Here is a 17,887-nt window from a genome sequence, read left to right on the forward strand (position 1 = left end):
CGTAATCTGCTACCATTACAATATCGGCCCCTCATGGACCCTGTGATCATCAGAGGTGACTGTGTGCAGAGGGTGCAGACCTATAAATATCTGGGAGTGCAGCTGGATGACAAATTGGACTGGACTGCCAATACTGATGCTCTATGTAAGAAAGGTCAGAGCAGACTATACTTTCTGAGAAGGTTGGCATCCTTCAACATCTGCAGTAAGATGCTGCAGATGTTCTACCAGACGGTTGTGGCGAGTGCCCTCTTCTACGCGGTGGTGTGCTGGGGTGGCAGCATAAAGATGAAAGACGCCTCACGCCTGGACAAACTTGTTAAGAAGGCAGGCTCTATTGTAGGAGTAAAGTTGGACAGTTTAACATCTGTGGCAGAGCGACGGGCATTAAGCAAACTCCTGTCAATCATTAATAATCCACTGCATCCACTGAACAGTGTCATCTCCAGACAGAGGAGTAGCTTCAGTGACAGACTTTTGTCACTGTCTTGCTCCACTGACAGACTGAGGAGATCGTTCCTCCCCCACACTATGCGACTCTTCAATTCCACCCGGGGGAGTAAATTTTACTATTTAATTTAATATTGTTTCTTTGTATTAGTATACTGCTGCTGGATTATGTGAATTTCCCCTTGGGATTAATAAAGTATCTATCTATCTATATCATATCAATCTCCCAATTTAAACTTATAGGAGACTTTTGAAATAATTCTCAGAAAAAGATTAGAAAAACAAAAATATCAACATAAATATAGATGACTTGGAGGATGTGTTTGTCAGTATATACAGTATGTTTGTTCCAGCACCACTCAAAAAAAGCTGTACAAATGTTCACAAAACCTGGAGGATAACTAAGATAGTTGAACTTGGAACACAGGGTATATGGCACCTCAATACAATGGAGGAGAGTACTTGGTGAATCTGATATGTTTATGCTGTCATGTTTAAATCTCTCTTCTACAGTGTCAGAGACTAATTTTAAAGTTGAGCGGTTAAAGGTGAGTGACTGTCCAACCAAAGCAGGTCAGCGTCACGGTCAGAGCAAGTGGCCAAGATCTTAAGGGGATCTGACAAAGGAGAATATGTATTTATACCATGGATTGTTTTCTTCCTGTCAGATCCCTAGTTCGATTTCAAATAACCACTGGTCTTTTGTAGCCAGACCAAGACATCTATGGTGAAACTTCTTAACTCTGACATAACTAACTATAGGTTGCTTGCTCAGATGATTGCAAATTAAAGCTTACAGTGATATCTTGCAATATAACCTAGGTAACATTGAGAAACATAGGTAAAGATTCTGAAAAGTCAAACATAACATTCCTCTTTTAACATAATAAAATCAGAACGTGTTACTTGAAATAATTTAATGGAGAAACAAAATTATAGATAGTGTAGAATGGGAGAACAGAATTTGTTAAATATAGTAAGAAAGCAGAGCAAGGAGGGAAAGTTAAGAAGTCTGCAAGATGAAGTCAAGCATTTGGTGACCAGTTAATTCACTACATTTATCCTGATGAGGGTGGTAGAGGCCTTAAGCAGAGGTGGACAGACTATGTCAATTTATAGTCAGCAAATTCCTCCAATTAATCTGGCGAACAACTAGATACTCTCAGGCCACTTGACAGATATCAAAGGCATGACCTTCATTCCACTGACCTTCTCCTGGTTAGCCATGCCTTGTTTACCTCCTCAGAGCTGCAATCACAGGGCATGGCTAACTACATGTCACAGCAATTTCACACATTTTATGTGCAGCTCTCATTTGTGCCTAGATGTGTCACAGCTACACCATTTTACCAAAAAGTATGAAACATAGGTTTTACTAAAATGTGACGCAATTTAAAGCTAATACACATGAACAAAATGTGCTACATATATTTTAGGGTTAAGAGTGTGAAAGAACTGGCCAAGTGCCACCAAAACTGAATAAATGGCCAAGGTTTAAATAGCTTCAAGTTTTGCAATGGCTCCAGCTGCAGACCTCTGCAGCTCCGCTGGACAGCCGATTGAATTGTACTGTTTGTCTCTAAGTTTATTTGACTTGTGTCAGATAACTGTCCCCTAACACTAATCTTAATCATTGTGTAACCAGGTGTTATCACTGATATATAGTATAAAGCGACAACCTCCTCAATGGAGTGGAGCTCCGAAAGTAAGCAGCCCGAGTCTATTGAAACTTTTCTTCTGGGTACCTTAAATATCAGTGGTAACATTTACATAAAAATATTTTTCCAATTTTAATAATTTATATATAGTCTGATCTTCAAATTTGTGTTTAAGGACAGGATAATAAAATAAAATGTAAAAAATAAACAGTTTTACCGCATATTTGCTCTTCTTAAAACAGAAGAGGTGTTTTTTCTTAAATTCTGGCAGTTCAAGAAAATTTCTGTCATTAGCCTTTACTTTCCAATTTCCATCTGAAACAAAAAACAGATTCATCATTGTACAAACAGGTTTATTTAATTCATCAAAAAAAAAAAAAATCATACAAATTAAGCCAAGTTAACTCCTGGGAGTTTCACAAATATTATGTTTAACATTTTTAACTGGAGCAGTATTTTTCACATTTCTTGCCAGAGATATTTACAATAAATTAACAATTCACATTTCAAATAATGCCAATGCCCATTGCTTCAACATCAGTTCTAAATATTTCCTTTAGCAACTAACATTAATTAGTGAAATCAAACGAGAGAGAGAAATAACTTCTCAACCCTGGAAGAAATCAGAACATGGGCACAGTGTAAAATTAACATGTCAAACCCATAATATGCAGAACCAAAATAAAGTTGTTTAATGAATCAAACAATGGAGGGAAGAACAAAACACAAAGTTTTGCTACTTAACAGAACAAAGACCACTGTTTGGGTCCTACTATACAATGAACACAACTGAAGTTGGAAACAAATTTATTAAGTACAATAATTCAAACATTTTGGGACTGTTCTTTGGGCTGAACCTCCCATTAAATACATTGCTTTCCAGTTGAATGAATATTCTTTCACACATACAAGGAGCTGAATAAGAAGCAGCAAACCCTGGTGGAAGACAAATTGCTGACAGTTTCTGGAAAATGCAACTTTTTTTGGTTGTGTTTCTTTGGTCTTCTTATGGAGTAAAAGCTGGTTGGGCTGTCAAAAAACAGGGCCTTGTCAAACACCATTTGAGGCATTGTGTGATTTTGGGCTATACAAGATATACAATACATTGTTATTGTAATGTACCTCTACTACTTTCACCAGCAGTTGGCAGCAGGAAAATGGAAATGTAGGAAATGAACTAGCAGAATTGTAAAGACTACTCAAGAAGCAACTCTATGTATAACACACATTAAGATTACTTATGAAACAGAAATGTTTACAGCATGTTTAATGTGTTGTGAATAGCATATATAGGTATTAGAGAATTACTACAAAGGCGGCAGTGGTTTCATCCATTTATCCAAAAATAAATCTACAGTAATTAAGCACATTCAGGCCTATGGCAACATTTAGCACATGTGAGGGATCAACCATCCACAAACTGTGAGCCTACCTTGTATGTACATACACACATATGTTCACTCTCGGTGCATCTGGCATATTACATGTAATTTAGATCTGGGGGCAAAAAGCGTGATTAGAATGAAAAGACAGACAACATTTAAGGATGTTCTCAAACCTACTTATTTTCTTTATTCAGTCTTATTGCTTGAATTCTCAGAGAAGGATACTTGGAGTGGTAGGGTTTCCTACAAAAAGCAACTACATCTTTTTTAACATACTTCACCATTCACACACCAACTGCATACATTTAATAAAGTATAGTACTGGCCCTCTTTAATAATGTGGTTCAACACAGGCAATATTTTGTTGTCATTTACTTCTTTCATTATATTGGTTTGGATATAGAGTGATCATACATGTATTGTTAAAATGTAATCTAGCTTTGTTCGCTCCATCCAACTACTTCCTTAACTGAGGAAAACGTAAACAAAACTGGACTGTCATCAATTGGGGAAAAAAAATGTATCAATTCACAATCATTGCTGCGCCGAGCCAAGCCTTCCTAAATATAGCTCAAACAAAAATGCAATACAATGCTGCATTCACACAGACACCACTCATAATGTGGCTATCACAGCCAGTCAAATCCAATCAACTTTCACTTTAATGACCATCCTACAATTCAAATCCTATTCTAATACACCAACTATATGAGCACACAGGAATAATGCCACCGTTAATGCAATTGAGCTCTGAAAAGTTTATAGTTCCTTACATTACAGAATAAATGTGAAGTAGTATAATTTTAAAACTACACTCAATAAAAGTAAAAGAACACACATTGGCAGCACACTTTGTATAATTACAACATATTGAGAGTGACAAGAGTCCTAATTTTCACCGACTGTTGCTCCCAGTTCAGAAAAAAAAGTAAAAGGTAAATTGGCAGATCCCTGTCCCTGAATTACATTTTTAACCAATACAAAAAAGCATTTTAATCTGTAGAACAGAACGCAAATGTCATATCTCTACTTAGAATGCAACAGTTTACAAGCTTAAATTGACTGATGTTTCCACAATTTAGAAAAAAATCCTATAAGAAAAGATGTTGCAACTCAAACCATGTCCATTGGTACCTTACAGGGCTCAACTGTTACAAACCAGAATGAACAGGAAGTCACAATATAGGCTATAAAATAGAAAAGATGAAAAATAAGTATTGGAACAATTGTAAAAATGTTACAATTAATACTTAATGATATTTTAATACATTTGAAAACTCTACAACCAAGCATTTTAAAAAAAGTACAGTATAAACTACCTTCAAAAGGTAAAAACTACAAAAATGATCAGCCAATCGATAGTTAGCATATCTGATGTGTATAATAGTTTACAGAAAATTGTATGCCAATTAACAAATGGTGACTAATGTACTTTTATATGAACCTTAATATTCTGGTAATATGCCAGGAAACTCATTTAAAATACAAATGGTGTAGCTCAAAGGGCTTTACAACAAAGAAACGTTTATACAAAACAAAAGTAAGATTATGCAATGCTGAGTAGCAAAGAATAAAATAAGGTCAGATGGCCAGGACAACAGGGAAGGGAGGGAGGGAGGAAGAAGAAAGAGAAAAAAAAACAAACAAAAAAAAACCTACAGACAGACCGAAAGTTAAAAAAAAAAAAAAAAATCTGCAGGGGTTCCTAGGCCAAGAGACGGCCCAGCCCCCTCTCAGCATTCTACCTAAAATAAATTATCTAAATCAGTCTTCATGGATTTCAATCCTTCATATGAAAGAATTTGATGATGATGGTTATGTGGGGTACTGCCTTCAATCCATCAATGTAGGGACTGCATGGTGCAATTACAATTAAAAGTAATGATCTCAATGAATTATACACCTTGCTCTTTTTTCACTCACAAACGCACGCACACTATACGATAGAACCTCAATTTTGCAGAAAAAATACTTAAAAGTTAATTGGTAAATGCTAGATTTGAGAATTAAATTAGTTTGTACTAATGTTTCCCCCAATTAAGATAACATACTTACAATAAAAATTCAATCACTTTTTTAATACAGTAAATAACTGATTTACAAATCTTTGAAAATAAGTATGCCAATTTTTTTTTTTAAAAAGAAAAAAGGAGCAAAGCTACTTTTCAAACATCAGACATTACCACTACACCCCATTGAAAAATGTAAAATGTTGGGAAAATGTTAAATATGGAAATGTTAAATTGGGGTTCTGCTGCATTAAGAAAACAAATGTTGCATGTGTATGCAAAATGTGGACAATACTACAAATTTCCATACCGGATCAGTTGAGCCCCGGGTTAACAACGACCGCCACCAGTACTGTTAGCCAACAGGGTGGTGGCAGAAATTGGGGCTACTATTGGCCAAAGAAGAGGGAGAAGATGTGTCCAGAGGCAGGAGGAGAGGAGGAAAGTAAAAGAGTGTAACTCAGGGTAGGAACTTTGAATGTTGGCAGTATGACTGGTAAGGGGAGAGAGTTAGCAGATATGATGGAGAGAAGGAAGGTTGATATATTGTGCGTGTGACAGACAAAATGGAAGGGGAATAAGATAAGGTGGGTCGGAGGTGGATTCAAACTGTTCTATCATGGTGTGGATGGGAGGAGAAATGGAGTAGCGGTTATTCTGAAGGAACAGTATGTCAAGAGTGTTTTGGAGGTTGTGGTATAGCGGGTCCACAGCTCACTGAGCAAAGGCCATTTTTAAATCACTGCACCCGAGGCGGCTTCGTGAGGGGGGGCGATGTTGTGGCGAGCCGCGGGGCAGTCGTCGATGTGGGTGTTTCTCACCGTGTGCACAGGTGAGGAACTGCCCACATTCGTGATTGCTCCCGTGGCTAATGCTACAGCTGTGATGGCCCCTGGTTATTTATAAAGAAGCACGAGTCGGTTGAGGGGGTAAAAAAAAATGGAGAGAGGAGAAAAGAGAAGAAAGGAAAAGGGAACGGAGGTTACAGGGAGCGAGGAAGCAGGCGGTGCGTGCGTGTGTTGAGCGCGCGATCGAGGGCAGCTGTAAAGAAGCTGGGTGTTAGGCCAACACCCAGACGTTTGAGTTGATGTTGCTGAGTGACCAGGTAGCGGGAGTGCCTAGAGGAAAGCGACGAGCCGCAGGAGGCCGGGGAAAGGCAGCGGAAGTCGGGAGGCTTGGTGGTGGAGTCCCCAATGTGTGCGTCCTGGTCATTGGTGGACATCAAGTCTCGGGGACTGGGATGAGTGCCATACCGGAGCCAGGGATCGGGAGGTCTCCAGTCTCGTGAAAAGTGTAGAGAAGGGCAGCTGCAGAGGGCGTCTTGCCTGCTGCTAAGCCCTAACGGGATAAGCAGGTGAGACGCTAATAGAAACGATGCACCGGATTTGTTATTGTTTTAAAGATTGCTTCCTAAAGAAGATTTGACCTCTTGTTTGAAAGGATTGTTTTTTCTATTGATTTTTAACCTCCACGTGTTCTTTTAATGGATTATTTATTTATTTATTTATTTGAACTTGGAAACACTGCACTATTTATTTGTGGACACTTTTGTTTTGATGGACTGTTTTTAATAAAAGCACTGTTTCACTTTTAACCATCCCCTTGCTCAGATGCTCAATTATTTGCCTTCACTGACTAGCTCACTCGGTTTCATTATCGACGGTGTTGGGTTCAAGTGCTTCCAACAGCAATGGGAGTGTGGAGCCAGAACCGACATCGTCACTGAGGTGAAAAGAGTGTCAGACAGAGTAATGATTATGAAGCTGGAAATTAGAGGTGTGATAATGAATGTTGTTAGTGCATATGCACCGCAAGTTGGGTGTGCAATGGGTGAGAAAAGATTTTTGGAGTGAGTTGGATGAAGTGATGAACAGTGTACCCAAGGGACAGAAAGTGGTGATTGGAGCGAATTTTAATGGGTATGTTGGTGAAGGGAACAGTGGAGACGAGGAGGTGATGGGTAGGTATGGTGTCAAGGAGAGGAATGAAGAAGGTCAGAGGATAGTGGATTTTGCCAAAAGGATGGACATGGCTGTGGTGAATACGTATACGTACTTTAAGAAGGAGGAACATAGGGTTACATACAAGAGTGGGGGAGCACCCAGGTAGATTATATCCTATGCAGAAGAGTTGATCAGAAGGAGATTTATGACTGCAAAGTGGTGGCAGGGAAAAGTGTAGTTAAGCAGCATAGGATGGTAGTCTGTAGGATGACATTGGAGATCAAGAAGAGGAAGAGAGTGAGGGCAGAACCAAGGATCAAATGGTGGATTCTGAAAAAGGAAGACTACAAGGTTGAGTTTAAGAAGGAGGTGAGACAGGCACTGATAAACATGAAGAGTTACCAGACAGCTGGGAAACTACAGCAGATGTAGTAAGGGTGACAGCAAGAAGGGTGCTTGACGTGGCATCTGGAAAGAGGAAAGAGAAACCTGGTGGTGGAATGAGGAAATACAGGAGAGTATACAGAGGAAGAGGATGGCAAAGAAGATGAGGGATAGTCAGAGAGATGCAGAAAGTAGACAAGAGTACAAGGAGATAAGGCGCAAGGTGAAGAGAGAGATGGCGAAGGCTAAAGAAAAGGCATATGATGAGTTGTATGACAGGTTGGACACTAAGGAGGGAAAAAAGGACCGGTGGGCTACACAGAGGGACCAAGCTGGGAAAGATGTGCAGCAGGTTAGGATGTTAAAGGATAAAGATGGAAATGTACTCACAAGCGAGGAGTGTGCTGAGCAGATGGAAAGAGTACTTTGAGAGGCTGATGAATGAAGAGAACGAGAGAGAAAAGGTTGGATGATGTAGAGACAGTGAATCAGAAAGTCCAACGGAATAGCAAGGAGGAAGTAAGGACAGCTATGAAGAGGATGAAAAATGGAAAGGCTGTTGGTCCAGACGACATACCTATGGAAGCATGGAGGTGTTTAGGAGAAATGGCAGTGGCATTTTTAACCAGATTGTTAATTGAATTTGGAAAGTGAGAGGATGCCAGAGGAGTGCACTGGTGCCGAATAAGGGGTATGTGCAGGACTGCAGCAACCACAGGGGAATAAAATTGATGAGCCACAGCATGAAGTTATGGGAAAGAGTAGTGGAAGCTAGGTTAAGAAGTGAGGTAATGATTAGTGAGCAGCAGTTTGGTTTCATGCCAAGAAAGAGTACCACAGATGAAATTTTTGCTCTGAGGATGTTGATGGAGAAGTTTAAAGAAGGCCAGAAAGAGTTGCATTGCATCTTTGTGGACCTGGAAAAAGCATATGACAGTGTGCCTCAAGAGGAGCTGTGGTATTATATGAGGAAGTCAGGAGTGGCAGAGAAGTACGTAACAGTTGTACAGGATATATACGAGGGAAGTGTGACAGTGGTGAGGTCTGCGGTAGGAGTGACGGACGCATTCGAGTTAGAGGTGGGATTACATTAGGGATCGGTTCTGAGGCCTTTCTTATTTTCAATGGTGATGGACAGGTTGAGATTAGACAGGAGTCCCGGTGGACTATAATGCTTGCTGGTGACATTGTGATCTGTAGCGATAGTAGGGAGCAAGTTGAGGAGACCCTGGAGAGGTGGAGATATGCTCTAGAGGAGAGGAATGAAGGACAGTAGGAACAAGACAGAATACGTGTGTGTAAATAAGAGGGAGATCAATGGAATGGTGAGGATGCAGGGAGTAGAGTTGGCGAAGGTGGATGAGTTTAAATACTTGGGATCAACAGTACAGAGTAATGGGGATTGTGGAAGAGAGGTGAAAAAAAGAGTGCAGGCAGGGTGGAAACAAACAAAGTAACAACATGAACATATTAAAAGCTCAAAAGTAGATTAGTAACACATTGCTACTAGATTCAGTCCTTGAATAGGTGTGTCCCTGCTCTTCTTGAGGAAAGTATCCTAAGGGAAGGTGCATTAATTTAAGAGAGGCATGGTTGCCAGCAACTGCTTTTCATCTTAAATTGCTCATCAATAAAATAAACTATCATGCTTCCATTGTTCTACTCAGCCAGGCATTTTTTGAATAAAGGAAATGCAACTTCAGAAGAAGAATTGCAGAGGGGATGACTTTTCTTACCCTCACTGTTGATCATTTTTAAGCCCTTCATTGGGCAGTTTTAATGGGAGCCATGAGTTTTGATAAATAAAACAAAAAATGACTACTATTATCTGATTTAACTTTTGATAGCCTCTTGCATACCGACGAGTTAGCATAAACAGGTAATGTTATGTTTGACAGACCTAAAAGTTAATGGGACTTCAATGTGGTTTAACATTTTACAAAGTGAGAGTCTGAAAACAAGGTATTTCCAGATTATAGATGATTCTCTTCATTCTCCTACTTAAAATTCTGGTGATCCAGGTTCAACATTACTTAAATTCTTTAAGCTGACGCAAACAGAAAATAAATGTATGCACACTTTTTAAAAGATGTTATTTGGGATGAAACTACTAAAAATAAATTCAGTATTCAGCACATAGTTAGTCATATGATACAAGTGCCTCGGAAATGCCAGTGCACTCGCGTTTAGTGAATGTGCTATGCTTGATATTTGTAGGTTAGAGCAGTTGATAACTGGGAAAGCTCAATCACTGAAAAGAACTTAACTGAATGCAATATTATTACTTTCAACATTTAGTATAATTGTGCAGCCATAAGCTCTACTCATTTCATCCAAGTATACCTTTTTTACTAGGAACCCGATTGTCTTCAGTCTCCTGATTAACGCGGTTTTGCTCATCATCAGTTCTTGGCAGTGGACTCTCCAATTCATCCTCCGTTTCATCATCACTATATGGCATATCTTCATCATTGGGGTCTAATGAATCTACTGAGCCCAGCCGTGAGTTAAGCTCCATTGAGAAAGGTTAAGGTCACTAAAAAAGAAAAACAGAACTGTTATAAACATTTACTAAAATCCAGAAAAGAAAACAAACACGTTCTTTGCTACATACTGTTTAAGTATACAGTGGTGTGAAAAACTATTTGCCCCCTTCCTGATTTCTTATTCTTTTGCATGTTTGTCACACAAAATGTTTTTGATCATCAAACACATTTAACCATTAGTCAAATATAACACAAGTAAACACAAAATGCAGTTTTTAAATGATGGTTTTTATTATTTAGGGAGAAAAAAATCCAAACCTACATGGCCCTGTGTGAAAAAGTAATTGACCCCTGAACCTAATAACTGGTTGGGCCACCCTTAGCAGCAATAACTGCAATCAAGCGTTTGCGAAAGCCTGTTCTTTTAACACTAGAATTACAAGAGCCTACGAAAAAACTCGTAATTCCGTCCCACCTTAAACTGCTTCTTAAATCCCTTCAAACCTCGCATTTCATGTCTGTTCCGTTTCTACAGTAATCTGTGTCAACACATTGTTAAAACAGAAACGTTTTTTATATTCTAGTAGTAGATGATAAAATGTAGGCATAAACTATATAGTGTATGAAGCCTGAAGTCCAAATAGCAAAGAAACATTTTCACAAGAATAACACAATTGCGCTTTTATTCAAAAATATAACTGCAGAAACAAAAAGCCGCCTTAACATGCAACATTGACAGCAGTTTATTGTAACTGCCTCCGTGGTTCAATAGAATCAGCCCCCGCTTGGGAATCAAGAGGTCACGAGTTCGATCCTGCACCCCTCCGTTTTGAGAAGTAAACTGCTCTAAGTCTTACTATTTTAGAATAAAAGCATACATTTGATTTCAGTCTGTAACAGCCGGTGCAATTTATGATCCTTGTAAAGGTTAGCTTTTTTTTTTTTATTCACTTTCCATTCTCTCAGTCGCGTTTAGAATCAATCCATACAACCCCATCTGACACGGCTGTTTTCACTAAAGACGCGCTATAGCTCTGCGTTGTACCACGATGCATACTAACGCACCAAAAAAAGGGTTCTGACACACAGACGCTGGCGAAGCTGCCATCTTCGTATCTCACCGCCACCTGATTTTCTTTTTATTCAGTTTTATTGAGTGTTCCTGCCAGTCCCCGCATGTTGCTGTATGCTGGATATTTTCACATGTATTGTCTCTTTCTTTCAGGTGTGTAATAGAAACCACAGCATAGAGAGAAGTGTGTACATTGCTTCTTACAGGAAAAGGCGATGGAAAAAGTGCACTTGAATAAAAGCGCACTTTTGTTATACTTTTACACCAATATATGTTCCTGTGTTTGAACGACACGGGCAGATGGGGAGTGTCTGATGATTGCATATAGCGCCGAAGTTACTGCTTTTTACCATTCTTTCCTCTGCATGTCCTGGAGTACAAAAGAAACAGCATACAGCAAATGTTTCTTTGCTATTTGGACTTCAGGCTTCATACACTATATAGTTTATGCCTACATTTTGTCATCTACTAATAGAATATAAAAAACGTTTCTGTTTTAACAATGTGTTGACACAGATTACTGTAGAAACGGAACAGACATGAAATGCGTGTGTTCCAAACAACGATCTATTATTTCCACTCTAAAACTCCACTTCACTCCCAGATATTCAATCAAGCTGAAGTTCGTGCACGTTCTAAATTGGTGGGGGGATGGAATAGCCGGCTGCTCCAAGCTTCTCTTTATCAGCACATTTAGAAGACAAAGGGCGCTGGCGGAGAGGTTTGAAGGGATTTAAGAAGCGATTTAAGGTGGGACGGAATTACGAGTTTTTTCGTAGGCTCTGGTAATTCTAGTGTTAAAATAAAAATTAATACTTCGAAATATACAAACTATCAAACATATGCTTAGAAAAAAAAAAAAGTTAGACCTGTATAAAAATATAGATTTTTTAATTAATCGTTATTTTTCATTTAAACAATGAAATATTGACTCTTAAGGTTAGATCTCGTGAATCTCACTTGCCCGGGGAGTTTGGTCACGTCATTGCTGTTATTGTTTACATCCCTCCTCGGGCGAACGTAGAGATAGCGGGTGACATCATCCATTCTGCAGTTGCTAAGTTACAAATGCAGCACCCGGAGGCGCTTGTGCCAATTGCTGGAGACTTTAACCATGTGACGCTGGACAAAACATTACCTGCCTTCTCCCAGTATGTTGATTTGTAACACCCAGGGAAATAGGACTATCAATTTACTGTATGCAAACGCTAAGGATGCATACAGCGCCATCCCGCTGCCTGCGCTTGGGGAAGCAGATCATAACTTGGTTCTTCTTCAGCCTCACTACAAACCAAGAGTGAAGGCACTACCTACAACCACACGCTCATTCAAGAAGTGGTCTCCTGAGGCAGAGCAGGCCCTGAGTGACTGCTTTGGATCTACAGACTGGGATATCCTGCAAGGTTCAAATAGTGAGAAAACTGATGAGGTTGTTGACTGCACTACTGATTACATCAACTTCTGTATGGACATTGTAGTTCCAGTAAGAACCTTATGCTGCTATGCTAACAACAAGCCATGGCTTACAAGTGACATCAAGGGCCTTTTGAACCAGAAGAAAAGAGCCATTAAAGGCGAATATCGGCATGAACTCAAGCGCGTGCAGAAGGAACTCCGAGTACAGCGCAGGGCGGCGAAGGAGCAGTACAGGAGAAAGCTAGAGCAGAAGTTGCAGAATAACAGCATGAAGGAAGTGTGGAACGGGATGAAGATAATCACTGGCTGCAGTTCGAAGCGGGGAGCCACCACTGAGAGAGACGTGGAAAGAGCAAACCAGATGAACAACTTCAACAGGTTTGACCACCCTAACCCACTCTTACCTTGGAGTACTGCACCCTCCACCCATCCTTCTGCTGATACCAGCATAGGAGAGACATCCCCACACAATTACAGCTGCCCAGGTAAGCAGAGAGCTGAAGAGACTTTGTGCCAGCAAAGCAGCGGGTCCAGATGGAGTATCGCCACGACTGCTGAAAGACTGTGCACTGGAGCTGGGTAATCCTCTACAGTGCATCTTCAACCTGAGCCTGGAACAGGGGAGAGTCCCGAGGCTTTGGAAAACATCTTGCATCACCCCAGTCCCAAAAGTACCACGTCCTAGTGAGCTGAACGACTTCTGGCCTGTCGCTCTGACGTCACATGTGATGAAGATCATGGAGAGGCTGTTGCTTCACCACCTGAGGCCACAGGTCCACTGTGCCCTCGACCCTCTGCAGTTCGCATACCAAAAGAAGGTTGGAGCGGAGAATGCCATCATCTATATGCTACACCGATCCCTCTTCCACTTGGACAGAGGCAGTGGTGCTGTAAGAATTATGTTTCTAGCGCCTTCAACACCATCCAACCTCTGCTCCTCAAGGACAAGTTGACAGAGATGGGAGTAGATTCATATCTGGTGGCATGGATCGTGGACTTTCTTACAGACAGACCTCAGTATGTGCATATTTAGAACTGGAGATCTGGCATGGTGTCAGCAACACAGGACGCCGCAGGGGACTGTACTTTCTCCAGTCCTGTTCAGCCTATATACATCGGTTTTCCAATACAACTCTGAGTCCTGCCACGTGCAAAATTTTCCAGATGACACTGCTATCATGGGCTGCATCAGGAGTGGGCAAGAGGAGGAGTACAGGAAACTAATCAAAGACTTTGTTAAATAGTGTGACTAAAACCACCTACAACTAAACATTTTAGGAGGCCCAAGCCCCTCGTGGACCCTGTGGTCATTAGAGGTGACTGTGTGCAGACCTATAAATACCTGGGAGTGCAGCTGGATGATAAATTGGCCTGGACTAACAATACTGATGCTCTGTGTACGAAATGACAGAGCCGACTATACTTCCTTAGAAGGCTAGCGTCTTTCAACATCTGCAATAAGATGCTGCAGATGTTCTATCAGGCGGTTGTGGCAAGTGCCCCTCTTCTATGCGGTGGTGTGCTGGGGAGGCAGCATAAAGAAGAGGGATGCCTCACGCCTGGACAAACTGGTGAGGAAGGCAGGCTCTATTGTAGGCACAGAGCAGGACAGTTTGACATCTGTGATGGAGCGAAGAGCACTAAGCAGCAATAATGGAAAATCCACTGCATCCACTGAACAGTGTCATCTCCAGTCAGAGGAGAAGCTTCAGCGACAGACGGCTGTCACTGTCCTGCTCCACTGACAGACTGAGAAGATCATTCCTCCCCTACACTATGTGACTCTTCAATCCCACCCGGTGGGGAGGTAAATGTTAATATTATACACAAGTATTGTCTGTTATACTTTCATAGTTATCACTCTTTAATATTGTTCTCTCTCAGTATGATGCTGCTGGAGTATGTGAATTTCCCCTTGAGATTAATAAAGTATCTCTCTCTCTCTGGCCTGCTCAATTACTACATGCAGATTTTTGTTCATCTTTGTTTTTGCCGTCTGATCCAATAGTTTTTGCTAATGCGTCTGTTATAGCTTTCATTGAAAAAAGCAATTAACTACATCGCTTTCTCAACAAATTAAAACTAAAAAGACAAAAAAAGCAGAACTTCATGACAATCTTGTTTAGGAAGGTCCAAACACCCATCACCAGGTACCCAAAACAAAAAGTCTAATAGATCTCAGGATCTGCTGATATGAAGGAAGGAATGTGCAGCTGATGAACAAAAATAAAAGTTGCCCCTCATGTTTGTCAGAGAAAGGATTTTTTTTTATTTAATAAAAATGTATGCATCTTATTTTTTCTACTCTATACAGAAAAAAAACAAACAAAAAAAAAAAAAACACACGCACAAAGAATTTGATCTTAGTTGTGACCTAATTTTGGTGTAAGCTTCAGAATAATCTAGGCTTTAAAAATCAAAGTCACTAATGAATTACAATGAATTTTTATGACATTACCCCAACACTAAGGTTATGAAACATTACATTTTGTTTTATAATATTAGGAATTCTGATTCAATTAAAAAATTGCATTCTCTTTCTGTTTTACGGAAGTTACTGTTGAAACCATATTCCTATAAGAAAAAATGTATTACTTTATTACACTAAGAAAAAAAAAAAAAAAAAAAAACTAAAACATGACTCAATTCATGCCAATTAACTCTTTCAACTGTATTAATGGATGTTAAGCCTCTCGACATTCTCCATTGTAGAATTAACAGTACTGGGTTATGGAACAACGCATTGATCTGTAGATTGTATAAAATTTTAGTATCACGGAGATAGACATAATACAGTGTAAACGTCTGGAGTTAACCAAGAGTGAATTTTGCTTAAAACTGAGTGAGAACAATTTAATCTCTCACTGAGGGTCACAATCGAAACCAATCCAATGCATCATGCAAGAGGTGCGTCATATATAGACTGTGATTTTGAACTGCAAAGAGCAGTGGTGCTCTCATTAACCTGATCCAACAGAGAGGAAGCATCTAATTTCAATAGTCTACAACTTAAAAACTCTCCTAAAAAGACTCCTAATTAAACGTGTGTCATATGTGAGGACAGCACGTTGCATGTGTTAAAAATAAAAAAACCTGCTGCAAGATAAAAACCTTTCTGTAACATCATATCATACATTGGCATTTAAAGACATCAATAGACCAGTGGTAAAAGTGAACAATACATTGTTACAAGTGCTGTATGTAACCTGTTGATAATTTACAATGATAACATCTCTGTGAATGTAAGGTTAAAGAATTGGTAGTTATGTTAGTGAAAATTAACTGCAAAATATACATAAAAAAAAAAAAAAAAAAAAAACCACAAATGTGTCACACCTCCAAGAAAAGGTGGTGTAAAGGACTCCTGTTAAGTGAGTATTAAGGAAAGAACCTCAGGAAATGCAGATGTCAGGGCTCAAAACACCCGAATCAATAAATCTGCCCATGAAATCTGTAGATGCATATAGGTGCATTCACCTTCTAAATGCACAGCTAAACGAATAATTAAAGTTGACATTACTCTTTAATTAGAGATGCAAGCATGCCCCTGCCAGAATATAGCCACAGTGTTATAACACGTAGAACATTCCTAGACCACAAGGCTTATCTAAATTCTATTTGCTACTGTTATGCTACTTAGTGATGCAATAGTCAAAATGACAGAAAATAATAGACAAGAGTACAACACAAGCATGTAGAGGCAAGTACTTGCAGTGGTCTGTGTGTGTGTGTTTGTCTGTCTGTCTGTCTGTCTGTTGCATTCATTACAATGTGCAAATTAATCATTAGGCTTTTGTTGCATTCTACTACAAAGCTCCTGAAATAACAGATCTTCTGTTCAGTTTAAAGTGCACAGACTGGGAGGAATTGGGAGAGTGTGTGTTATGGAAAAACCATGTGACTTTGAAGTGGCAGACTTCTCTGCTACACTCTACAAACCTTTCAACAATTTGTTCCCAGACAAGCATTCTCCTTTAAGAATCACTTATAACCCCACTAGACTATATAAATTGAAGTCTAGACAAGTTACTGTGAAGCCCTATTTATTTTAGCAGGGATAAATAGTTGAGATTAGAAAGTTTTATATTTAAATGTTGCTGGAATATATGTATTTGTGAATTTAAATGTTTTTGAGGATACATGTAGGGACCTGCCATGAGGTACATAGTGATATTAGTAGCTTTTTCCCAAAATAAATTTAAAACCATTATACACATTGCTACTAAACTACTTCCTATGTCTCTTTCTGCTTCTGCAACTGAATATGGCAAACCATTTCTGGTAGGGTTTTTTGCGCCTCTTTCGCATTCTTTACACTACTTTGTGAGTCCTAGCATCTAGTGTCTTGGAGTACTGAAATTTAGAAACACTGTCATAATAACAATTAATTTCTATATTATTGTTTTGTTGCTGTGGAAAAAAAAAAAATGAACCCAGATACTCAACTCAAATGTAAACAGACAAGAATCTCAGTGGAAGTGCTAACATTTGTTGTCCATCTTATGTGTGAATGTAAAAGCAATGTATTTTGTTACTCCAGTACCAATAAAATGCACCATGATTTTGAATAGCCAAAAGTGTACTGTGATATATCACAATGGAAAATATAAGAAAACTCTAATGTATTGACTCACCCAACACACATCTACCCACTTACTCCTGAGCCATAAACCCCCCAAAATGAAAGGGAGTTAAGTGCAGTTTATAAATTATATATATAAAAAAAACATACACACAAGGCTGCTGTCTAGACTATCCTCTTTAACAGAAATCAAGATTTCAACAAACATATGAAAAGACTGAAGTGTTCCATAGGTTAACACAATTACGATAACAGTAATAACAAAAATTATGGTGAAAAATGAAATAAACCCTTTTTTACTTCCCATTAGACAAATTTTAACTAGATCGATATCTGTTTTTAAATGTATTAAAAACATTACAATCGGTTTACACAGAAGCCAGGCACAATGATTGTAAGTTTTTGTTTTTTTCTTTCTTTTCATATCACTCAAAGGCTGCTCTGTAATTTCATCCCTATTAAAACCAAAAAAAGGTCTATATATAAACTATGGAAAAACTGA

At 39.2% G+C, this 17,887-nt stretch overlaps 1 protein-coding gene across 1 annotated transcript in view; it reads right to left on the reverse strand.

The window, feature by feature from the left end:
* Positions 1-17,887, reverse strand: part of atp8b1 (ATPase phospholipid transporting 8B1) — a 126,958-nt gene that overhangs the window by 68,363 nt on the left and 40,708 nt on the right. The window contains exons 2-3 of the mRNA XM_039750466.1: positions 10,173-10,365; positions 2,326-2,423 (exon numbers count right to left, since the gene is read on the reverse strand). Of these exons, the coding sequence (XP_039606400.1) occupies positions 2,326-2,423; positions 10,173-10,347 (273 nt within the window). The 5' untranslated portion in view covers positions 10,348-10,365. The remainder of the gene's footprint in view (positions 1-2,325; positions 2,424-10,172; positions 10,366-17,887) is intronic.

The sequence above is a fragment of the Polypterus senegalus genome, chromosome 4 (genome assembly GCF_016835505.1).
Source record: "Polypterus senegalus isolate Bchr_013 chromosome 4, ASM1683550v1, whole genome shotgun sequence".
Classification (NCBI taxonomy): domain Eukaryota; kingdom Metazoa; phylum Chordata; class Cladistia; order Polypteriformes; family Polypteridae; genus Polypterus; species Polypterus senegalus.